This window comes from Staurois parvus, unplaced genomic scaffold (genome assembly GCF_062004578.1).
Source record: "Staurois parvus isolate SC_StPar_1 unplaced genomic scaffold, SC_StPar_1.0 ptg000178l, whole genome shotgun sequence".
NCBI classification, from domain to species: Eukaryota; Metazoa; Chordata; class Amphibia; order Anura; family Ranidae; genus Staurois; species Staurois parvus.
The window spans coordinates 92,682-119,210 of NW_028317974.1; the positions used below are offsets into that span (position 1 = coordinate 92,682).

The window sequence follows — 26,529 nt, forward strand, 5'->3', positions numbered from 1 at the left end:
CCATTCAAAAGATTTTCATTCATTTGGCTTTGTCTGTGAACAAACCAAGTGACAGACCTCAGGAGAGGCTTCGACAATACAGACTAGAATGTCCTAGCAGACTTTTGCTAAGCAGATGATAGGTGCTGTCATTAAACTGCCTTCACTGTGCCAGTTCATAAAGAGAGCAAACAGAAAGTGAGGGTGTGCTGTATGTAGCAGGACCCTTTAATTGTCATGCCCGTCTTAAGGTAAGCCTCGTCCACATATAAATAAAATATTAGTATTTAAACACTGCACTCTGCACTTTTCTTCCAAACGCAAAAGGCTTAGTCAGGAGGTAATGAAAATCTGTACTTGTTGTCTTAAGCTAGATGTCTCCACGGGCTTCCGGTTGCCTTGGAAACCCCCAAGATTAGGTTCAGCACTTTTATCTGCAGAGCCCCAGCATTTTTAATAGAAGATTTTAACCAAACAGCAGCAACGTGCTTAAATGGTCTGCTTATAACAGGGAAGATGAACAAAAAATTTGGATCAAACCTAATAGATATCTGAAGAGATTGCAGTGAAGGTTTGGTGTACAGGACGTTCAAAATTCTTAACACACTATGTAAGAACACTGAATATAGAATCAAAAAGGTCTTATTTTAGCAAGTGAAGTGATAGAGCACAACTGGACACAAGCCCTTCCTCCCATGCTGCAATCCTGGATAGCAGATATTGATAACCCTCTTCCATATAACAAACAATTTTATATCCACAGGGGCAACACCTCTAAATATAACAAAATGTGGGACCACTGGTTGCAACATTCTGATACATACATATGAAACGGGGTCAAGTTGTCTTATTGAATACTTACTTTAGGTATAATTTAACTGGTTCTATTTATAGTATTTCTCACTGGCTATATGTAGGCACTACCATCCTATGATTATTTCTACTTCATCTTATTTGTACCTTGTTGACTGATGCCACTTTCAGTCTTTGTATGTTCTGATCGTACTTCATGTGGCTTATAGTTCTTTTTTGGGCCGTCATCTATGTGCATATCAATGGTGTTTGGCTTCCTCCTGTGCAATTCCCTTATTTCAATAAAGTACTCACTTATCTTCAATGTAAAAAAAAGTCCTTTTTATACACACACACACACACACACACACACATATATATATATATATATATATATATATATACACACACACACACACACACAGACACACAGACACACACACTATATTGCCAAAAGTATTGGGACGCCTGCCTTTACACGCGCATGAACTTTAATGGCACCCCAGTCTTAGTCCGTAGGGTTCAATCTTGAGTTGGCCCACCCTTTGCAGCTATAACAGCTTCAACTCTTCTGGGAAGGCTGCCCACAAGGTTTAGGAGTGTGTCTATGGGAATGTTTGAGCATTCTTCCAGAAGTACATTTGGGAGGTCAAGCACTGATGTCGGACGAGAAGGCTTGGCTTGCAGTCTCTGCTCTAGTTCATCCCAAAGGTGTTCTATTGGGTTGAGGTCAGGACTCTGTGCAGGCAATTCAAGTTCCTCCACCCCAAACTTGCTCATCCATGTCTTTATGGACCTTGCTTTGTGCACTGGTGCGCAGTCATGTTGGAACAAGAATGGGCCATCCCCAAACTGCTCCCACAATGTTGGGAGCATAAAATTGTCCAAAATGTCTTGGTATGCTGACACCTTAAGAGTTTCCTTCACTAGAACTAAGGGGCCAAACCCAACCCCCTGAAAATTAACCCCACACCATAATCCCTCCTCCACCAAACTTTACACTTGGCACAATGCAGTCAGTCAAGTACTGTTCTACTGGCAACCGTCAAACCCAGACACATCCATCAGATTGCTAGACAGAGAACACATCTCCACTGCTCTAGAGTCCAGTGGCGGCATGCTTTACAGCACTGCATCCGACACTTTGCATTACACTTGGTGATGTAAGGCTTGGATGCAGCTGCCCAGCCATGGAAACCCATTCCATGAAGCTCTCTACGCACTGTAGTTGTGCAAACCCGAAGGCCACACAAAGTTTGGAGGTCTTTAGCTATTGACTTTGCAGACAGTTGGCGACTTTTGCGTACTTCAGCATGCGCTGACCCCGCTCTGTTATTTTACAAGGCCTACCATTTCATGACTGAGTTGCTGTTATTCCCAGTTGCTTCCACTTTGATACAACACCAATAACAGTTGACCATGGAATATTTAGTAGCAAGGAAAGTTCACGGATGGACTTATTGTACAGGTGGCAAACTATCACAGTACCATGCTTGAATTAACTGAGCTCCTGAGAGTGAGCCATTCTTTCACAAATGTTTGTAGAAGCAGTCTGCATGTCTAGGTGCTTGATGTTATACACCTGTGGCCATGGAGGTGATTGGAACACCTGAATCCAATGATTTGGAGGGGCATCCCAATACGTTTGGCAATATAGTGTACTATACATATATATATATATATATATATATATATATATATATATATATATATATGTACATACATACACACACACACACACACACATATACACACATACAGTTGTGACCAAAATTATTCAACCCCCAATGCTGTAAAGGGGTTTAGGGACTATAGTGTACATTTGGAATTGTATTCAGAATCAAATCCTACAAGGACGTTGTAACTACCCAAATGCAACTAAAATGACATCAATTGTTTATGTAATACAGTAGTAAATGGTTCTTATGTGGTTTCTTCATTGCCACAATTATTCAACCCCTTAAAGACTACCACTCTGAAGAACAGAGGTTCATACAGGTGCTTTCCATCAGGTATTGAAAACACCTGTGGATGTCACCGAGCAGCAATCAAGCATAATAAGCACCAATTAGGCAGCTTTAAAATGACTGTGATACTCAGCTCCTTCTAGACATTTACTGGTGTGGTTACAAACATGGTGAAGGCAAGAGAATGGTCCAGGAAGACAAGAGAAGAGGTGATTTCTCTTCACAGGAAGGGCAATGGCTATAAGAAGATTGCAAAGATGTTAAACATACCAAGAGACACCTTAGGAAGCATCATTCGCAAATTCAAGGCAAAGGGCACTGTTGAAACGCTACCTGGTCGTGGCAGAAAGAAGATGCTGACTTCGACTGCTGTGCGCTACCTGAAGCGTAGAGTGGAGAGAAGTCCCCGTGTGACTGCTGAGGAACTGAGAAAAGATTTGTCAGATGTGGGTACAGAAGTTTCAGCCCAGACAATAAGACGCACACTGCGTAATGAAGGCCTCCGTGCCAGAACTCCCAGGCGTACCCCCTTGCTGTCTCCAAAGAATAAGAAGAGTCGACTGCAGTATGCCAAAAGCCATGTGGACAAACCACAAAAGTTGTGGGATAGTGTTCTGTGGACTGATGAAACAAAATTAGAACTGTTTGGGCCCATGGATCAACGCTATGTTTGGAGGAGGAAGAACAAGGCCTATGATGAAAAGAACACCTTGCCTACTGTGAAGCATGGTGGAGGGTCAATCATGCTTTGGGGCTGTTTTGCTTCTGCAGGTACAGGGAAGCTTCAGCGTGTGCAAGGTACCATGAATTCTCTTCAGTACCAGGAGATATTGGATGGAAACGTGATGCAGTCCGTCACACACCTGAGGCTTGGGAGACGTTGGACCTTTCAACAGGACAATGATCCCAAGCATACCTCCAAGTCCACTAGAGCATGGTTGCAGAGGAAAGGCTGGAACATTTTGGAGTGGCCATCGCAGTCACCAGACTTAAATCCGATTGAGAACCTCTGGTGGGACTTAAAGAAAGCAGTTGCAGTGCGCAAGCCTAAGAATGTGACTGAACTGGAGGCCTTTGCCCATGAAGAATGGGCGAAGATACCCGTAGATCGCTGCAAGACACTTGTGTCAAGCTATGCTTCACGTTTAAAAGCTGTTATAACTGTAAAAGGATGCTGTACTAAGTACTAAGATTGAATGTCACTTGGGGGTTGAATAAAACTGATAATGCTGTGAGCACAGAAAAGACATTTGTGGTTATTTCATTATAACTGTTATGTTATATTTGTCTGACCTACAAGTGCCTCTTTAATGTAAATGTAAGCAAGATGACTGAATGATCAAAAGCAATGTCAAACTGGCCAAAACACTCAATTTCAGTGGGGGTTGAATAATTTTGGTCACAACTGTACATACATACACACGAGCGCACACATACACACAGTATGTCTATCTATGCTGAATATACCAGTGTTGCTTTCTGGGACCCCACATAATGAAAAGGAACAAGCCTAGTGATTAGCTTTTGGTAGAAAGCTACCAAAACTCGCTTTCCAATTTCCTCCAGTTCATGCCACTGGATCATATCACAAAAAATTAACAAAGAACGATGCAAGCACTATGCTTGTGCAGCTCTTCTAAACATAAACAATGGAGCAGATGTGGCTCCTAATTAACAAAAGGGACGCAAGCCCCTTTGTTAATTGCAATCGGTTTTCTGTTTTGCTGTATCTGATGGGCAGCACAGAAAACCAGAAAATGCTAAACCTACATGCTCCGATCTCTTTGTCTGTCCCCACTCTCTGCTCAGCTCAGTGCTAGAAGGAGGAGGATGTCTGTTAACTATGTAGGCTCTGCTCGTGTAGTGTAATCATCAGAGGGAGGAATGTGAGCTGTCCGCTGACAGCTCACATCCCATATGGCAGGTCAAACCATTCTTTCCTGTAATTACGGGCAGACCTTTGCTAGTTTCTATTTCACTCCGAAATAGAAACTGATGCAAGTGGCTCAGGTGTTTCCAACAGAAAACAAGTGAGTTGACATGTCATTCTACCAGGTGCAGCAAGAAATAAATCAACCGTTAGGTAAACTCTGCATGAGTGGTTTCCTAATCATCTTCCACCCAAAACTAAACTGTTGGAACTGGGCTGTGCAATAATGTGTAATGAGCATTCTAAAACTAAACTCTACCTATTTTTTTCTAATAAAGAGTCATGGGGTTAATTTACTAAAGGCAAATAGGCTAAGAATACCCGATCTTGTACAAGGAAAATAAAAGAAAAAACACTATTTTTGCTTGTACATGATTTGATGATGGTTGTCAGCAGAGCTTCACCTTATTCACAAAGATAGAATTCAAAATGACAGTTTATCTACCTTTCGTGAATAAACCCCAATGTCTCCAGAAAAAAAAAAAAAGTAAAAAAAAGTACCTTCAAAAGAAGACAATTAATACTTTCCAGTCTGGCAGACCGCAACTCTGACCTCTGCTCTCTTGGAAAACTATGGTAGCTAAAGAATCTTCAGCATTCAATATATTTCAGGGTATGCCAGATGCTTGGTCCCCCACGGTGGTCCACCTTCACACTGCTATGTGACTGCTGTTTCTGGTTCTTACCAGCATTATGATGCATCCTGGTGGCTTATACTTACAGGAATATAGGGAGAGGCCCCAGAAGTTAAGGAAGACTTTAAAGTGGGGAAAATATTCCTTGTGGAGTCACACATAGCAGTCAAGACTTATAATACACCTTTACTGATAGAAATACGAAGGATGCTTTCCTGAACTCCTACTGAAAACTCTAGGTTCCTGGCTATTCTGGCTTCTGAAACTTGTATGTTTATCAGGAGAGTCACAGTAAAGGGAAAACTCCTGATTTACATACCTGTTCCAAGTCCGTCCACGCAAAAAAGAAATCCAAATATTACCTCCTAATTAGCATTGATGGAGGATTTCCCCTGTGGGCTATTGTATTCTGACAGCCAGCACCTGAGGGCCAAACAGTCCCTATTTGGCCAACTTTTATCCACCAAACTCCTTCCATTTCCCAATTGAAATCTGTCCAGTCACGTGGTGTTGGAAGGGCACCCACAGCTCACATTTCAGCCGATTCTCAGGAATCAACCAAAATTTAAGCCATATTATGCCAGGTTTAGCCCATCAATCCATTGGGAAGCCTACTTCCTTTCCCTTTTACTGGCATCAGAACAATGACATATACATTATTTATATGGCGTTACCATAGTGTTAAATCTAATTTTCTAAATATTTTTAAATGCAGATCTTAAATTATAATGCAAAATTACACAATTATTTTTTACAATGTTAGAAACATCTTACCCATAACAAGCGATGCTAACTTTGTATTCATTATATATGCAAGTGGAAGACACAAAGTAAATATATTTCGATACTTTGAGTGTTCCTGTATCCCTGTTAATAACAGCCATTAACATTTCTCAGAATGTCGCCACGGGTGGAGTGATGCAATGTGAATTTAATCACTGTAATTAAGGCAAGATCTCAGCATTCTAACAATTGTTGAAGAGGCTCTGGAAGACCTATAAAACACATCACTGTACACAATGGATGCTGTCACTGACAAAGCAGTGCAGCCTTTCTAGCAGCATATGATAGAAGTCGGCAGCTGGGCTCATTTTTTAGTGTGAGTGATGACAGCTTAGTATGAATTTCCACCTGTCATCACCAGTTAAGACAAAACACAGCCTGTCAGAGGCATCCCATAACACTTACAGAAAATATGCCAAGGGGTGCTCAAATACATTTTCAACATAGCCTGATTCCCAAATTGCAAATTAATGTTTATGGGGTGTCAGAGACATCTGCAGCAGTATAATCATTATTTTTGGTTAGCTGATAACTCTAAGCTCGATGAAGTATATCATCATCAGCACACAGGCACCTAAACCTGATGATTGCTGGTTACATTAGGTTAACAATGTGAATTATACACCTTTTTATAAATTTTCCTTATTCAAGATTACAATAATACAGGCCTTTACAATGAACACACCTTTATTCTACTATAATAGCTTCCAGAAGTACAATGGAATATTTAATTAACAGAACCTTTTTATGTGAGAAAACATGTTTTTCAGTAGATCCTCATGTTTTAAACATTAAGAGAATCCACAATACAATATTGCGTTCTACTCTACAATTAAATAAATCTGTAACATCATGCTGTAAAGCAAAGTTATGGCACAGAAAGTTAAACAGGCACATCATCCACATATCTTTACCTAATGTGCCCCTGCAGCCCCCCTTAAAAACTCAAATATTGGTATATGCCAGACCAGCACACTCCTTCCCCCTTCCAAAATGCAGTGCTCAATGCCTGAGAAGACTATAGCAACACCCTACCACCATCACATAGGGGGCCTATCCCTATGCAAACATTACTTTCAAAGGCAGTAAATGCAGGCAATCTCTAGGGTGTCCCTGGAGCTTAAGATGAGTTAGCAAGCTCTATAAAAAAGGTACAAAATGTGCACCAGAGAGGTTTAAAGCAGCACCATATTACATCTTCACTTTATGGATGAATTTTAGCTTACACCATAATGTTTTCAGTCAATACAAAAGTACCAAAGCTAAGACTTGGTAATGTATAAGTTGAGGAAATATAAGCGGGGTTCCCAGGGATGATCACTCTTATAGGTCTGTGCCATTTATGAGCCAATCTAAGAAAACCCATAGACATAAAACAAGACTTAAGAAATGATATAAGTTGTTGGTCCATCGAAAAAGAAATTGTGTTGAATCTGATTTTTTTCTACAGCATGAAAAAATGAATTGCATGGTTGTCTTGTTATTTTAAGATAACACAAAAACACATGCACATTTCCTGTTCCCTAAAGGCTTGCTTTTGCCAGTATACAATTTTTTTTTTAATAAAGCAGATCATTTTTTGTTTGCTGAACAATTATTCACGTGAGACTCTGTAGGATGAAGAATAGTTCACAAGTGTGAGAACTTGTGCCTTATGTCTTCTTGTCACTCACATGCAGAGAGAATGAAAATATGAGAAAAGCTTAGGTAGCGTTAAGTATCAAAAGTAGTTTACTGCATGAAATTTTGCATCTGATTTAAAAAGATATTTAGAAAGGGACAAAACACATCTAAAGAAGGGGTGCTCAACCTGTGACCCTCAGAGCCCTCTGATGTGGTCCTTGACCTAAAACCAGGAAAGTGCATGTCTGGGGTCAGCATTCTGTTAATCATGATCTGGACTTGCCGACCCACCATCCCAGAGCATCAGAGTGCATCGAGCTGGAGCCAACAGCAGAGAAAGCAAGGGGCTGTGGAGGGAGCAGGAGTCGTATAAGCCGATGCTTTCTCTGTACCGCCGGCCCTTGTCTCAGGCAGAGTGATACTAAGTGCCCTTTGCCTGGGATCTGTTTAGCAGCCTGGAGAGCAATGGTAGCAGAAAATGGAAGAGGAAAAGGAGGTAAGTATATTAAACAACACATGCACTGCGCTTTTGCAATGGTCATATTAACACCTATGAAAGGGTTAACTATTATGCTGTTTTCACACTGATTGGGTTAGCTCTTTCGGGTTAGCTGTACCATAATAAACAGTAGTGAAACAAAGCGAGTGCTCTCAACTTAGCAGCTAGAACACCAAAGGCAACCAGTAATAAAACCTTCAAAAACATATAATGGATAAAATAGGTGCAGCGCTAAAAACACAAAGTAATAATGTTCATGAGTATGCCAATAAAGTGATAGTCTGTGCAGATCTAGGTGCAAAATAGTTGTAGAATCCGCAATTAGTGCTCCAAAACATGTGGCAAAATTACGCACTCACCAGATGCATAAAGTAAATACACATTAAAAATCACTCCAGGGGTCTCCTCTAGAGGTTGGGTAGGGTCCTAGTCCAGGCCAATCCTCTTCCTGGGTATGGGGGTGCTTGTCAGGAGCTCATGGGTAGGAATAAGGTCCAGCTGGCCAGAGATCCCTTTAAGGGATGGACGGGTGAAGAAGCCTGCTTTAAGGGACTCCCTTCTCTGGATACTATGTTGGCAGGATCATGGGGGGCTCGTCCGCCGCACCTTCAGCTGGTTCCTTCCTCTGACCTCCACCTTAAAGGGATCTCTGGCCAGCTGGACCTTATTCCTACCCATGAGCTCCTGACAAGCACCAAAATTTTACCACACGTTTTGGAGCACTAATTGCGGATTCTACAACTATTTTGCACCTAGTTCTGCACAGACTATCACTTTATTGGCATACTCATGAACATGATTACTTCGTGTTTTTAGCGCTGCACCTATTTTATCCATTATATAGTTGTACCATAGACTTCTATTTTATCCTGTGGGTTTGATGCTCTTTCTGAAAGGTCAGCAAACTCCTGAAAGCATGAGTTTTGGTGTGCTTTCAGAAAGTGCACCACACCCGGAAAAATTTAATAGAAGTCTATGGCAAAGCGCAGGTAACCTGCAGGAAACCAAGAAAGCAGCAGATGTACTGTGCTGCACCCGCAGTGTGGGCAAACCGCAGTGCATCAGTGTGAAAAGCAGCCTCAGGAAAGGGCCCGTTTACATTTGCGGTTTGAGGGGGGGAACCTCATAGTTGAGACGTGTTTTTACCACAAACAAGATATACCTGTGCTCAAATCCCAATAGCTAGTACATGCATTTATCTATCATTTATCTTGTCTTTTCCCCTATATTGGGATTGTGTCCACAGTAGCATTTGCGTAGGCAGAGCAGAGTTGGACTGGCCATAGAGGGATTACTTTGACCCAGTTGGCCAGCTTACACATGTATTGCAATATGTGTGAAGCAAATATTCCTATTCTTCTTAGGCTGCTGGAGAGGGTATATACCAGTGTGCAGAGGGTCCTTCAGAATTTCTAGTGTTTTTACCACAACTCCCCAACCACTGGTGTGGTGTCAGGGGGTCCCAGTGGCAACCACGCCCCATGCTCCAGGGGGCCTGTGCAGCCTCATTATCACATTTTTACACTTGGAATGGAGGGGACGGCATATACAGGTACCGATCCTCTCCATTTTCCTCCTGCAACCCCTGAAGTCAGTTTCTCCTGCTGGCATTCAGAAGCTGCAGGGGGATATGTTAATTAGGTTTTTTCAAAATAAAAAATTAGAAATTCTGAACCATTTCATTGTGGCCCGTGACTGGTTACCAAACCACATAAGTGGCTCTCGCTCTTTTTAGAGGTTGAGCACCCCTGATCTAAAGGATAAAATAGAAGAAAAGCAATGCCACTCAATTTGCTGAGTTCGATGGTGTCAAATACAGAGCTTCCACTGGTGATTGATACTCAAATCTCTATACATTACCAAAAATATGGAAGCCAAATGTATGCTAACAATGCAATAACTTTAAATATGTGCTCGCTATAAATAGACTATTCTTTCCACCCCAGAAGTCAGCTGTCATTCCTGGTCTGATGAGCTGCCATATTATGTTAATGATGTCATGAGTATCCTCACCCTTTGTATAAGTCAGCTACAGGGAGTGAAACCCCACTTCTGCAGCTTATTGGATGGGGAATAATAGCAGACCTCTGGGTTTGGACTTGAACCCAGTTCCAAACATACTCAAGTTCATCCCTACACCTAAGCCATATCTGTGCAGTTGTAAGGTAACATTATATCTTTAAAACGTGTAAAAAAAAAAAAAAAGTGTAATAAAGATCAAATCTGAAATTGCTACAGGTGAAATGGGGCAGCAAAGATATTTTAATGTTACTTTATAAGGGGCTCAGAAGCATAAATTAACTTGTAATTACCCTGGGAAACCTTATTAAATGATCCTAGGCTGGAAATAGAAGGTCACAGATATTAACCAATTGCATCCTGAATTTATAAAACCTGAAAAGTAGAACAGGTATTTTTTTCCTAATTCGACTGGAATTCCAATAAAAACTCAATGCTATAAACAGGACAGTAAAGTTACAGAAACATTGCTTCCGTGTCAAATTAATCATTTGTGTGTGGGGTGGAAAACATCTTAGGAACTACAAAAATGTGCAAGCAATTGGTTATCAGCACTGGCAACCTGAGAGATACATAGTAAAAAAAACCAAAAAAAAAAAACCAGATTTATGAAAATAAACTTCATTATCTTTAATCATAAAACATTCGTGAAATGGGTTTTAGTGTGGATATCTTCCTTAATCCTTCTTAAACACTTAGCTTTGGCCTTGCCAGGGGCATATAAATAACTCTGACACAAATAGCTCTGTTATTACAAGTACAGTAGCTGAGCTGCAAAGGCTTGTACATGGTTGAGTTAAAAAGATAAATTGAAATCAAACATGCACACATTAAAAAATAAATAAATAAAAACCCAGAGAAAATCCAAATACTAACTATATAACCAGCAAGTACAGTACCTTTTGGGCTGTTAAAAGGAATGTATAGATTATTTTACAGTGTTATGCTGGCTCTGCTTCCTGATTTGCAATGCTACACAATGGTTGCGCCTTACTGTTTCTTTTCACAATGCAAATCAGTGGTCTCACTGAACAATGATGATAGGCAAATATATCCAGAGCAACAAAATAACAGTAAATTCACACACTGAAAAATAACTGCAGCTTAGTTACTACAATCTGCACTTGAAGCTTTCCATACGGAATATGACTGACACCACCTCATAATTAGTATGACAATCATTGGATCTCAGAATATGTGAAAAATTTTTTTGTTTTTTGTCTCCAATCAGGAAACTGACACCCATTTATTTTAAAGGTGATCCTGGTTGCAAGGATACAAGTGATAGGCAGTGTTTAAAGTGTATTTTCACTTTTGCAGTCAAATTTGAAAACCCCACATACCTAAAAATAATAATTATAATAATATTTGTTTAGTTTTTTTCTCAGGAGAAGGCCTCATGATGGACTGCCAGCATTTCGAAGCAATTTTTGGATGGAGTGTCGCAAACTCAAACTCAGTTTCTTCTCGTTAAAGAAGATTTATCATTAGAAATTTTACATTTCTGTCTCCTATGGGACAAAGTACATGCAGTACTTTGTCCCATGTTTCAAAGTGCTTTCTAACCCTAGTTATACCGTATTTACCGGCGTATAAGACGACTGGGCGTATAAGACGACCCCCTACTTTTCCTGTTAAAATATAGGGTATGGGCTATACTCGCCGTATAAGACTACCCCTCTTCCAACGCACACCAAATAAAAATGAAAAAACATCAGATTTGATTTCAATATGGTATGCTATTTCAGTATGGTATTCCAATGATGGGTGCTATTCCTCCCACTGACACCAATGATGGGGCACGATTCCTCGCTCTGACACCAATGATGGGGCACTATTCCTCCCACTGATACCAATGATGAGGCACTACTCCTCCCACTGACACCAATGATAGGGCACTATTCCTCCCACTGATACCAATGATGGGGCACTATTCCTCCCACTGATACCAATGATGGGACACTATTCCTCCCACTGACACCAATGATGGTGCCCCATCATTAGTGTCAGTGTGTGAGGAATAGTGTCCCATCATTAGTGTCAGTGGGAGGAATAGTGCCCCATCAATAGTGTCAGTGGGAGGAATAGTGCCCCATCGTTGGTGTCAGTGGGGGAGGAACAGTGCCTCATCGTTGGTGTCAGTGTGGAGGAGGAATAGTGCCTCATCGTTGGTGTCAGTGGGGGGAGGAATAGTGCCTCATCGTTGGTGTGAGTGGGGGAGGAATAGTGCCCCATCGTTGGTGTCATTGGGGGGGAGGAATAGTGCCCCATCGTTGGTGTCAGTGGGGGAGGAATAGTGCCCCATCGTTGGTGTCAGTGGGGGAGGAACAGTGCCTCATCGTTGGTGTCAGTGGGGGAGGAACAGTGCCTCATCGTTGGTGTCAGTGGGGGAGGAATAGTGCCCCATCGTTGGTGTCAATGGGGGAGGAACAGTGCCTCATCGTTGGTGTCAGTGGGGGAGGAACAGTGCCCCATTGTTAGTGTCAGTGGGGGAGAGGAATAGTGCCAAGAGTGTCACAGCATGGTGCTGCTGCACACTTACTGGCCGCTCCCTCACTCGATTTTCGAGGGGCCGCTCGGCTCCGCCTCCTCGCCGGTGATTGGTCGCCTGTGTGCCTTTCCAGTGCTGGCGCCCAATCACCGGTGAGGAGGTGGAGCCGAGCAGCCGCGCGACCGAACTGAAAGAAGGAGCAGCCGCGCTTCCTGGACCGGATCATCGTGGGACCGGGACCGGAGCCAGGTAAGCTACAGCAGTCCCCTGCCCGCCCCTGTACTTAGTGTCCCTTCCGCCACCGCGCCGCCCCGCGAAAAAGTGTCGCCCTGACACCGGCTCGCCGTATACCGGCGTATAAGACGACCCCCAACTTTTCAGAAGATTTTCATGGGTTAAAAAGTCGTCTTATACGCCGGCAAATACGGTAAGTACCGTACCAGCCCCCCTTCAGTTCTGCTGCAGCCAAACCGACAACAGCTCATTCTTAGCTGCAGTTTGTCTCAGCTGTGTATACTTTCCCAAGAAAAGACACGGGCAACAGGAATGCAGAGCCTTACTTTCCCAAGGCAAGCAATGGCAAGAGGAATGCAGAGCCTTACATGCTCCCTCCCCTGCATTCGTCTTGCCGTTGCACAGACAGAGGGAGCAACAAAGGGAACTATTGCTCTATGTGTCCCTCTTGCGCTGCCTGTGTGTATGGAGTTTGGAAAGCATAGAGAGGGCTCCTATGGAGTTACATAGGTCCCGGCGGCACAGGCACCTATGTAACGCCATAACATATAGAACAGGGAGTGTGTCAGCATTGCTGGAGGACACTTTCAAAAGTAAACAGAGGAATATTTTTTTTTTTTTAAACAGCAAATACATGCAAGTTATATTATCTGTTTTATGAAAAACACGACTTTAATCTCACATTAAGCAGGAAAAACATAGCAAGAAATCAAATTCTAATTATCACGTTATCCTTTTCAATTTTTCTGCCTCTTGATGATGGAAAAGATGAAATGTAGAGAGAAAAAATATCACAAAATGGGAAGATGCGGAGTGGATTGGGATAATCCACATTAATATATGCAGCTTCATGCACTGTCCCTTTTTGCAAAGAGCTGAGTGTCCTGATGTACACAAAGGAAGGTGGAGAAACACCCATGAGAAAACCACCGAGTTGGGCAGCTAGAACAGATCAAGGCAGAAGTCATAAAGCTTCTGGAGTTCTACTGCACCTGCACTCCACCCACACACATATAAATATATATATATATATATATACATATATACACAGTGGAGCTTTTACTATGATATCAGTTGCCCATAGACTCACCAGGCCACCACTGCTTAACCTGTTGCCAGTGGTGCTGTTCATATATGTCACGTGACCTGGTCGGAGCATTAGCAATGCAGGCAAAGTGGCTGAACTGTACTGCTATGGTGGCGTTGCAGTGTGCCGTTACCAGACAGCCCCACTCCAAGCTTTGTATATAGAGCAGATAATGAGTAAGGGGAACAGGTCTGCACATCAGCCGAAAGAAAGGCAACTAAGCAAAGGAAACAGGTAGAAAAATTCAAATTACAGTTCAGCCTAAACCCTCCACAGCAGTCCTAACAAAAAGGTGGGACGCAACGTACTGTGTAAAATAGCAAATTATAATACTAGCATGCACTCCTATATAAATAAATAGAAAAGTCCACGACAAAAAAAAAACTTTCCGTCACACTGCTCTCCGGATACAACAGTTTCTACAACCATGTCACATACAGTAACCATTAGAAAGCTAGTTGATCACAGTCAACAGAGTCTTCAGAGATGAGAACATATGAACTGCTGAAGCTCTGGTTCTGACACTCAGCAAGGAATACCCAGATATACTGGTCTGGCTTAAGTATCTGGGTCTTGTGCTATCTGGAACACATAGGTGTCAGAGACGACCGCAGGGCTGAGCAGTGAGAGTAACAGTATATTAAATATGAACTGGAAAAGTCTCTGCTCATTGACTAAAGACTTATATGATTTTATGGCAAGAATCTACCGGCAGTTGTGGATAGTAAAAAAATCTACCAATTCTTCCAAGGTAGGGGTGTTATAGCCTGTAGTGAGCAGACAAGTTTCTATTTGCCTGGTGTCCATTTCTCCTGTAGGCAGTAATATACCTCTTGGTTGCTTATTAACCATAAAGCTGTGTCCTTCAATGGGTGAGAAAGAAAGGATTTTGCTCAGTATAAGAAAACAAACTTGCTTATAGTCTGCTATGGTGTGGCATCCCTACCAGACACAAATAAAGATCCTGAACATTTTTTCTTCCTAACAGTCAAAGCAATACAGCTTAGTTGAGACTGTAATTGGATAGAGAATGAGCAGCAACTCACTGATGAAGTCACTTTGCTTAATCTTTGCTTAATCTTCTAATTAGTAAGCTAAATTTGTTAGCTTTGGATGCACTGTGCAATTTAGTAATGCCACACTGGCATACAGTCCTGCTCCCTGCACTGATGTTAATGTGCAAAAGATTAGTGGCTAGTGCAAAACAGAGGTAATCATTTAAAGGTACTTAATGAATGCATAATTTGTGTAAATATGGGTCTTTTATATCTATATCTTTATAGCTATAAACACATATCACCAAATGGGATGCTGTTTCCAACTGTCCCCCACATTCTCCAGGCAGTCATCAAAAAGATGTTGCCCAATCAGTGAAAATATAGATTTATATATGAGAAAAAACAAGGGAGGAAGTTTCACCAGCAGGTCCTTGGGGCAGGACAAAAATCACTGATGGTGTGGATAGGCAGTTTACAATCTCCTGTCCTTTCAAACCAGCGGAAGAGGGCTGAAGCCTGGTTCACACTAGTGCAATTTCAGATGAGTCACACAGAAATCACACAAGGTGAATCACATTGTTTTCAACGGTGTCTGTTCACATCAATGTGACTCAGTAAGCAGCGATTTTGGAAAAGGTTCCGGTACTACTTTGCTGCAATTCCAGTGTGATTTTGGCCTTATATAGTATACAAACCTTATCCAAGTTGCACTACATACCGTAGTCACACTGAAAATCAATTCAAAATGGTATCCCAGAGGTGTGAACCTAGCCTGAACCTTTTGTATAATAAGTCGTATTTTTTTTATCAGAAACTCAACAAAATGTTTATTGATAAAGAATGTAGCTAATATGAAGACACAACAAAGATAATTAAACAGAAGAGAAAAGATAAATCACTGAAGCAATTTATAAAGCAGAATGATTGTTGAACTACCTTGCACACTCTGGCTATCCTGGGAATTAGAAGCTTGTTAAAAAATTCATATTCCACAGACACTTCAGTGAAGAAGAAATAGACTTTGTCATCATCTCCATCTGGGTTATTCGGAGGTGCTCTGATCACATCTGAATACACAAACTTAGGCTCTAAAAACAAGGAAGGAAATACACTCATTACTTCACCGATTCAGATCACTTTTTCGGTTTGTTAAAAAATGGTTTCATGAAAGACGAAAATGTTCCAAAATAGAAGTACACTACCCCAAGAATTGCAGAACTTGTACACACTACATAAAAAAGCTTTTAAATGAAAACTCCATGGCTGACTTGGAGGGAATCCAATGCAGGGGTTGTGAAAATGGTGTTTGAATGTTGGTGCACTAAATAATGTATTGAACATAAAATTTAGATTAAAATGATGAACAGTGTGTGAATTCTGCTTAGTTTACTGTAAAATCAGACTGCTGAGACTCGCAGGAACACAATGTATTTCAGTGTGTGTCTGTTTGGAAATTATAGGTTATTGTCAGTTGTGGGTGCTCAGCAGGATCATTACAGAAAACTGAAAATGGGCAGATAAGTCATATGCTCTATGTCTGTTGGCAATGTAAAAGAAGAGATCATCAGGTGTTTGCAATTGATCAGCAAACACAAATGCTCCTGCGCTTGGGGATGGACTCGATGCAGGCTACAACCACATTAAGAATGTCCTGGAACATGCACACCTTGCTGCCCTCAAATGGACCGGGGAAATCCAAATATACTGAATGAGGAAAGACAAAACAGAGGGCGCACAGGCCTAGTGCATTACCATAAAAAATGTTTAATAAAAAATAAAGTAGGTGTTGTACTCACAAACGACAATATAGTCAAGGCACATCATAAAGAACAGCTGGGTCAACACCGCGCTGAGTAACAGTCCGCAATAGGGAGTTTAGACATCCAAAAGTCTGACGCGTTTCGAGGACTTGCCTCTTCCTCAGAGCCCTGGGGGTCTTTATGATGTGCCTTGACTATATTGTCGTTTGTGAGTACAACACATACTTTATTTTTTATTAAACATTTTTTATGGTAATGCACTAGGCCTGTGCGCCCTCTGTTTTGTCTTTCCTCATTCCGTTTGCAATTGATGCTTGAACAGAACCTCAAAGTCTCTGTGTAGGTCTAACACGGAGCTCCTGTTGAGGAGATTTTCGCTCACTTCCGGTCCTAAAGACGCAAGAGGAAACTAGAGGAAATCTCTCCACAATGAACAAGATTCCTATTAAAGGGTCGTAACTGGAACAAGTGTCCCCATTTACAGATGTTTTCTCACTTTCTAAAGAAAACCAAAATTCTGGACTTTCCATTACTCTCTGTCTGGGTCTCAGTGGTCACTGGACAAAAAGCGGTGTGAATCCCAGAAAGCAATAAAAACTTGACAAAGAATCTAACCCTTTCCTACTCCACAACTAACAAAAAAAGTAAGTGTGTGTGTGTATTGTGACAGGAGGTCAAGAAGAGCTAAGGGATGTGTCCAGGATGGGAAGTATGTTTGTCCCAGGTTCATGCTTTACACTGACTGTTTCTCCTTTGGTGCTGTGTGGTGAGCCTTTTTGACTCACTGATGATGTCACGAGCTCAGCTGTAGTAGGTTAAGGGCTCTGGGCTCTATAAAACTCCCAGGTTGCTTAGAGAGGATGCACCAACCTGGAACCAGTTTGCTGTGCAGGACAGACTGGGAAGCAACCAAACATTACTGTGGTGAGAGTAAATCTGTGTGATCTTGGACTGTGAGACGCTCCGTGTGAACACCTTGTGTCTGAGCAGCTATAGGCTATATCCAGACAGGCAGATAGAAACCTGTGTCTGCAGTTAGATGCCCAGTGTGGCAAGGCTTTATTTTCTGTTTGTACTTGTTTTGCTGTTTTTGGATATATGCACCTTGTGTTCACCAGACCTGTAAATAAAGCACAACCTTATTCACCAAGATCCTGCTGTCGTGCTGAGCCTCTTTCACCGTGTTCTGACTCATCCAGGGGGTTAAGCACAACCCACTACTGGGCTAATCCCTCACTATATATATATATATATATATTGTTGTGGGCTTTTGGAATCATGTCAAAAATATGACTTTTATCAAGATATAATGTTATATAGCAAACAGCTCAGCAGAACCGGATGTTAAGAGTTAATCTTGTCTTGGTTAAACCTTCAAGAATTCTAGTTAAAGAACTGAAGAGAACAGGGAATTAAGACTTTTCCAAGACAATGGGATTGTTTAAACTGTCAACAAGGACTATTTGTATATGGAAGTGAGAAGAATGCATCTACAGAAAGTCAAACACATAGGACTCTGACTTGTAAACATTTCAACAATAATGAGACGGGAACTCAACTGTTTGGAAGCTTAACCAAAACCTGTAGAGTGTGATGAACCAACAAACCTCTGAAACTATTACTATCTACTATTGTTCACCAAGGGTGAAAGCATTAACAATTGTTTACCATGAGTCCGATACAAGGGCTAGGCAAACAGAGATTTTTTCCCTACACAGAGGAAATGTTGATGCTGAAACCAAGGGGTGAAATTCAGGACATTTAAGTTTAAAAGTTCACTGTATATCATTACAAAAATGTACTACAAAAACAGATTATAAATAAGATGTCATAGACTTTAAACACCACTAAATACTCAGTAATGGGAACTATATATCACTAACTTGAGTATTGAGATGATGGGAAGTAAGATGTATTATAAACTAGCATTAGTTACATGTCTTATCAGGAAACAAACAGGATGATACTTCAAGGAGGAATAACCGAATATACACCTATATTCCATGGTCCCTATTTAGAATATCATAGGTATGATCACTGCTATATCTGGATAGAGCCGTATATTTTATTCCTGAAATAACCTGAAGATTCCACCCAAGGTATGAGTCATCTCAAATACTCACATTGTTCTGTGATACATGACCGCCACCTGGCGGGCAGGTGAGAAATAGCTTATGTACACACATTTCTCAACTAGCCAATCAGGAAGCCTGGTGGGAAGGTATCTTAGAACAATGGACTAGTGGATATAAAAAGCCCATGTGCTGTAACATGAAAAAAAACCTCATGAAAAAGAAGAACCCTCATAAGACCTCATGGAAAGACCTGACATCTGAAGAAGATCTCTGCTGAAATAACTACTCTTCCATCTTTTCAAACTTCCTAAAACTTTAAACCTCTAAACTTATAACTTCCTACATTCTCCCCTATTGAATCTCTCACTTGCCTATATATCAGTCTAAAGGCGTTCCACTGCCAGCTAAATCCACGGGAGAGTTGCCTAGTCTGACGTCCGGGTGTGGTGAGATGTTTATTTGATTTGTATTAATTACTTTCTCTGTTGTGTAGAATCATAAAATTACCTTAGTGTATTACAACAATATTGGATAGTTAGATATATGTAGTCAGATACTGTGTTACTGTTAAAAAAATTGTTTATTGCCATATTATAAATTTTTCCATATTTCATAATTTATTGAATATTAATAACCAGAGTATCATATATCAAGGGCTTACTTCTTGCAAGCCTATGGCCACGGCATGTAAGAATATAACCTTTGAGATATTCGAAATTATTAATTATTAATAAATTTAATAAATATCATATCATTTAAATTTGTGATTGATGTAATTAGTTAGAGACATTATTAGTGTGTCTTACATTGGTAGGATATATTTTTGATTGTGTGTACCAATATTCATTTATCACCAGTCTTTTGTGTTTTGTGTTAATATATATATAATTTTTGTACATAAATAAATTTTTATATTTATCTATTATAAGGCAAATTTTGTGTGTATGGTACGAAATCATATTGGCTAAAAGAATTCAAGGTATAATAATAAGTGGTGATCAAATTATCAAGGTGTCCAAATTATTGGTTTACTAAATATTTGCCGTATTTTAACGGCTGGAGGCACTGTAATATTTCATCTAAGGGAAAGGGACACGCCCTTTATAAATAATATATATCCTTACATAAACCACCACAACATAAATTTGGAGGCGCTGCTGAGAGCCATAGAAATCGTACCATAACACAAAACGCACTGGTGATTGTATATTTGTACACTTTATCAAACATATATTTTGTATCAAAATGGCATCCAGTAATCACGGATCCACCTCTTCCAAGCATAACGAGGAAAATATGGCGGCTCAAGGCATTGAGCAGGAAGTTATGAAGCCAGCTCGGAAAGCTGCCGGTGCTTGGCAGAAGTATGTTGAAAATGAAGTAATAAATTATCTCCGCAAGAAATTGAATTTGGGGGATAGCAATAATGAATTTGTGGATGAAGAGAAAGAGCAGGCCATGGGCACCTTTGAGGACCTGTTTAACCAAAAGGGCCAGGTTGTTGGGTTTTTAATGGCATTTGCTGGAGCAGAAAGTGATAGAGGCCGTGACAGACTTCTCCTAGAAGCTTGGCCCATGTTATGGTTCATGACCGCTGGAGCTGCCCAGCAGACCAGGATTCTAAGGGAAGAGTTGTCAGAGGCCCGCCTCTTGTTAGAAAGCAAAAATCAGGACATTGAGTCTTTGAAAGGGAAGCTTGGTCATGCCGGTGTTCGTTTAGACGAATCCGAGAAACATTATGATAGATTGGTCGGAGACTTTCGAAGTGCTCAGGACCTATATGAAAGAAACTTTCAGGAATTAAAACAACTTCAAGAGAAGTATCAGGACTTAAAAGATGAGGTGAAGTACTTCAGATCAGAGAGGTTATCTCCTGTCAAAATTAAAGTTCACCCAGGGGATAAGCATGACCAGTCAGAACTTACCTTGATAAAATCTGAGCAGAAAACTCTGGAGGAGCAGATTATAAGGTTGACGGCCCAAATAAATTCTGGGGTCCAAAGACGGACCAACCCAGTCAAGCCAGAGGCTGATGAGCGGAGATACCCGCATCACAGCGAAGTATCTGATAGTGAGTCAGGGTCAGAATATAGGTCACCTCCTAGGCTTTCAAGATACACTCCAGAGCGCTCTGAAGAAAAATATGAGGTTTCATATAGGCAGGAAGGGAAATCCCAGGGGTCATTCAGGAGATATGACACCCCAAAGGTCATTAAGTTCCTGAAGGACACTGTTCCTATGTTTTCTAAGAAAGGGTCCCTTGAGATCACCGAACACATGAGAACATATGAACAGACGTTAGAGATTCTGGGCATTAGAGATGACCACACCAAAATAGAATTGCTGCCATGGGTGTTTGAAGAGAAATACCGGCAATTCTTTGAGACCTTGAGGGCCTATTCCAATCAGTCCTGGAGAGAGGTTAAACATAAGTGCCACATGGAATTTGGGCCTTATAAAACTGTAACCTCTGCCAAGGCTGCGGCCTACAATTTAAAGTGTGGTCCTCACCAAAGCCCTGCAGAATTTCTGGCTGTCCTCAGAAATGCCTATTTCCTGGCTGAAAAGGATCCCAATCCTAACCAGCCAGAATTCAAGACACTATTCTATGAAGCATTACCTGCTTACATAAAATTGGGACTTGCAAAGGATTACAGAAAGGGATGCTCTCTTGATTGGTTGGTGAGAGAGAGTGACTATTTATTCTCGATCCAACAGTCCAGTGAGGGCGGGATAAAAAGAGAACCTAAAAATAGCCCCAAGATAGTAGCAGCCACTACCGTTTCCCCTCCAAATCCAAATGTGCAGGCAGAGAAGAAATCATATGCGGAAGTAGTCCGTGGGGGTAAAACCAATGGTTCCCCTAGATTTGCACCTCAAACCCAGCAAGTGAAGGAGGTCCATAACTTTGCACCCCAAAACCAGTGGGTGAGAAAGGATAGGCAAAAGCCAGGGAACTACGGTAGTGGAAGTGAGAAGAATAAAAAGTATGGTAAGGGCCAGTACAGTGATGAAAATCAAAGGAGGCAATGGTATCCTCAGAGGTTCTATTATCCTCGCCAAAACCAACATGGGAATTTTTATGGGAACCCCAATTTCAACAGGAACCATAATTACAATAAGAATCCCAATTTTAATAAAAACTCCGATTTCCAAAGATTTCCTCCACGCCAAGAACACCCTCAGGCTCAAAGGGGGGATACAGTACCCCAGGCTCCCTTTAATAACAGGGAGACCCCAAAACCTCAGAGAGAACAATGGCGTCGGGATCAGAGCAGTAGTTCTGACTCTGAGTCTCATTACCAGTCTCGTCCAAAATACAAGCGCAAGTATAAGAAGAGGGAGAATCAACAGAATGACTCCTCTGAGCGTATTGGACAAATAGAGGCACAGGTCAGCAAAATGGCTGAACAAATGGACAGGCTTGTCACTCAATTTCCATCCAATCCTTTTTTAGGAGCAGCTCCTGTGACCAACCAAGGGTCACAGAATTAACAGGCAACCAAGCCTTAAACCAACAGGGGAGGACACTGAGTCAAATGACAGGAGATGTGTGCCCCGTCCCTGACACGCCTACTAATGGAGAAGTTAGTTCTCAGGCAAAGGGGGACCATTTGTTGATTATTAATGATTCTCCTGCTTTTCAGTGTCCATCTATTGCCCCTAATATAGTCGCGACATCGGAAGTCATCAGGATTGACAAGCCAGACGGAGCACCAACTTCTAGTTGTGCTTCTGTCTTGAGACAGTCCAAGAATCCCACCAGGGAGGATAAGGGTAATGTGTCCACCACATGCGGTGAGATAAGAGCCAGTCATATGTTATTGAAGGGCCCACAGATCTTCAACCACACTAATTTCATGTGTGAGCTGACTGAATCTGATGGGAGATATTATGCCACGGTGCAGGTGCAGGATGCCAGTGATCTTTCGATTGTCGGCTTAATAGACACTGGATCCCAAGCAACCATCATGTCACAGGAGCATTTTGACAAAGTGGCGAATGTCATGCCCACCAAGCCAAGACTTAAAAGTTTTGACAGCTCATTGATTGGTGTAGGTGGAGACCCTTTACAAGTCATGGGTACCGCCTGGCTGAAACTGAAACTGGGTAATAAGGAACTGAGACACCCCATCATCATTGCTAGCATATCACAGCACCACATGATAATTGGGATGGACTTCCTAAAAAGGCTGAACACCATAGTTGATTGTGTGAACCAAGTCCTGTGGTCACAGGTAAATACCCCAATTAAATATGGGAAACTTAAAACTCCCCATTCCCGACAACACTGCCACCTGGTGGAAGAAAGGCCTGGATCATTAGAAATCCATTTCAGGAACAGCCAACTTCCTGATGTAACGGTTATCAAACCTGATGACTGTAACCCTATCAGAAGAGATGAGGAACACATTTATAGAATTCCCCAAGATAAAATCAAAGATATTTCCCTCCAAGATGACATCCTTACGATATCTTTTCATCAGGAGGATAAACCAAGAAAAGGGGGAGATCACACCCAATTCTTGACAGGTATTGAAAGGGTTAACAGCGACTTGTTTATCCCCATCCGGATAAATGGTCTTAATAGGTCAAAATATGCCAAACTAGATTTGAGACAGGAACACAGCTTTGTAAGCCATGGGTTGATAAAACACCTGACCGAAATGGAAATGATCCGTTTCTCCACACCTCAGCGTCATTGGAATTCAGACTCCCTTGATGACTCTGATGATCACAATTCAATGGCTAGGTGTCTCTTAAACGTCACTGTAGGAAACAAAACAGCCGCCCATGTGTTCCTAGTCTTGGATAATTCCCAAACTAAAATTGATTTTGGCAACGATATATTACATCGCTTTGCAATGCAAGTCGACCTAATTAATAACTGTTTATGGAGTCGACTAAAGGGGGACCCCGAAAAATACCAAAATCTGGACTTAGCTTTAAAATCCCAGCAACAGATGCCTTATGCTGTTGAAGTCCAGGTAGCCCAAAAGATTACAATTCCTAAGGGCATAAATAATTTCATACTTCCCATCCAAGTTAAAAAGGGACATAGACTGAAGGGGTCAGATGCGTTAGTATGCCTCTCCCATAAAATGCAGGGGGAGGGACTGAACATTACACACACGCCCCTAGTCAACACACATCAATCCCCGATGTACATTTACATACATAATCTGTCTAATCAGGACATCGTCTTAGCCAAAGAGACCCTTATTGGTCTAGCGGTGGAGACTGAATATTACACCTTTGGGGTCACTAACCAGGTGATTGGACTCATCCCCGATGAATATTTGTCGGAGGAACAATTAATTGAACAAACATTCCATTCATTACCAGAGGGTATTTTCACCATAGAGTCCATTTATCCATTCGATTCTAAAGATGGCACCTGTCGAATCGAAGAGACATCAATTGTCTTTGATCACCCAATCAAAGAACAAGAGTACCCCAAAGAACCTGGATGGCAGGAGAACACACACACACATCACATACCCAATGACCTCACCACGAAACTTGAAGAGGCATATGAGATAGGTCAGCCGGAAAGCTTTCCTGGATTCAAGGAGTTAGTGGAAGAGATGGTGGCCCTCGCCGACGCGTGTGCCAGTGATCTCGACCGACAACTGCTCCGAGAGCTTCTCCTTGAATTCCAAGAGATCTTTGCCAAGGATTCTTACGATTGTGGGACTACTGACCTACACATCGCTAGGATCCAAACAGATCCAGATGCCCCACCAGTATTCGTAAGACAGTATAGGTTACCATTAGCTTCCTATGAATCTCTAGCTGAGATTATCAGGAAGTTACATGAAAGGGGTATAATTAGGCCCATCCACAGCTCCTACAACCACCCGATCCTGGGTATCTTAAAACCCAATGGACAATGGCGTTTGTGCGCTGATCTCCGTCAGCTAAACAAACGTGTGTACATGTCAGGATGGCCTGTCCCATACATAGACCAGTGTCTCGCCCAGCTCCAAGGATCCCAAGTTTTCACAGCTTTGGATTGTGCACAGGGGTATTGGACCATAAAGGTGAGTGAGGAAGACCAATACAAACTGGCCTTCAGTTTTGGGAATCGACAATATTGTTGGGTGAGAATGCCTTTCGGATTCATAAATTCCGGACATGAATTTGCTGTGTTCATGCACAAGGCCATGCCAGACGCCTTCGAAAGGGGGACGTTGGCATATGTGGACGATATCCTGATCAAAAGTACAGATATGACCAAACATATTACAGAACTTCGGCATGTCCTGGGCCAATTAAAAGCAGCAGGAGTTAAACTGTCCTTACAAAAAGCCCAGTGGTGTCGCACGAAGGTAAACTTCCTAGGCCATGAAGTTACTGCTGAAGGTTTGAACCCACAAAAGAAGAAAGTTGAGGCGGTTCTGAACTGTAAAGTCCCTACTAACCTTAAAGAATTGAGATCATTCCTAGGTATGGTAAACTACTCGCGTAAGTTTATTGACAATTACGCTGAGATAAGCAAGCCACTGCTTCACCTACTGAAGAAGGATGTCGAATGGTCGTGGGGTAAGAAACAGGAGGACGCCATGAAGGAATTAAAGGAACGTCTCACACAAGCGCCGTGTCTCGGATATCCCGAAGGGGGTAAAAATTTCTATCTAGAGACAGGGTTTACGCAGGTAAGTATGAGTTCTGTTCTTTACCAGAAACGTGATGATGTCAGTAAGGTGATTGCCTATGCCAGTAAAACTTTGTCCCCGGTTGAAGTAAAGTTCAGTGACTGTGAAAAAGCTCTATTGTCCACCGTGTGGGCATTACAGAATTTTCGCAGTTACATTCAGGGAGAGAGAATCATTGTTGAAACGGCACACCAGCCTTTACAGTATTTAAAGAGTGAACGTATCAAGGGAGGAAATGTGTCTAATAGCCGCATCACTGCTTGGACTTTGTCTTTGCAAGGGTGGCCTCTTGAAATTCGGTACAAACAGAACAAGGAAAGTCCAGTAGCCCAGGGCCTAGCCGAGCTCCATGATTGTTCCGCAACTACGCCTGTTATGGAGGCCCCGGACACTGACTTTCTGGAAGAACAACTGTTCTCTCCCTACAAGGTTTACGATGAAGAATACTGTAAACAGCTGCCGTGTGTATATGTGGATGGTTGTGCTTTTCATCACAAGGATGGGGAACAGCTCCAACTAGTGGCAGGTATTGGAATCGTTTGGACCCAAGGTGTCACCCCAATTTCTGTGGGATACAAACTTGGACCAAAAAGCAGTCAGGTTGCTGAACTTACTGCAATTCTTAGAGCAGTTGAGATGGCTATAGAGTTCAACATCAGAGAGTGTGCCATCATAACCGATTCCAATTATGTCAGGAATAGTTTTGTGGAGTATTTCCCTAGGTGGAAGCGAAACAACATGAACAAGAGTAATCACAAACCCGTGAAACATGGTAAGCTCTTTTGTCACATCGATGAACTGGTAAGGTCCAATGATCTCACCCTGCACTTCAAGAAGACCAAAGGCCACTCCAAGGTTCTAGGTGCCGAGAAAGAAGGGAACGATCTGGCCGATTCTCTAGCCAAGGAAGGGGCAATCACCGGTGAACTGATAGACATTGACCAATTTTTAGGTACCGTACAGATTGAAGCTGTCACCAGGCAACAGGCCAGAACAGC

At 41.8% G+C, this 26,529-nt stretch overlaps 1 protein-coding gene across 1 annotated transcript in view; it reads right to left on the reverse strand.

The window, feature by feature from the left end:
* LOC149462258 (semaphorin-4D-like) overlaps nucleotides 1-26,529 on the reverse strand; it is a 151,636-nt gene that overhangs the window by 16,297 nt on the left and 108,810 nt on the right. Inside the window, exon 9 of the mRNA XM_089677137.1 lies at nucleotides 15,974-16,125. Within this exon, the coding sequence (XP_089533263.1) occupies nucleotides 15,974-16,125 (152 nt within the window). The remainder of the gene's footprint in view (nucleotides 1-15,973; nucleotides 16,126-26,529) is intronic.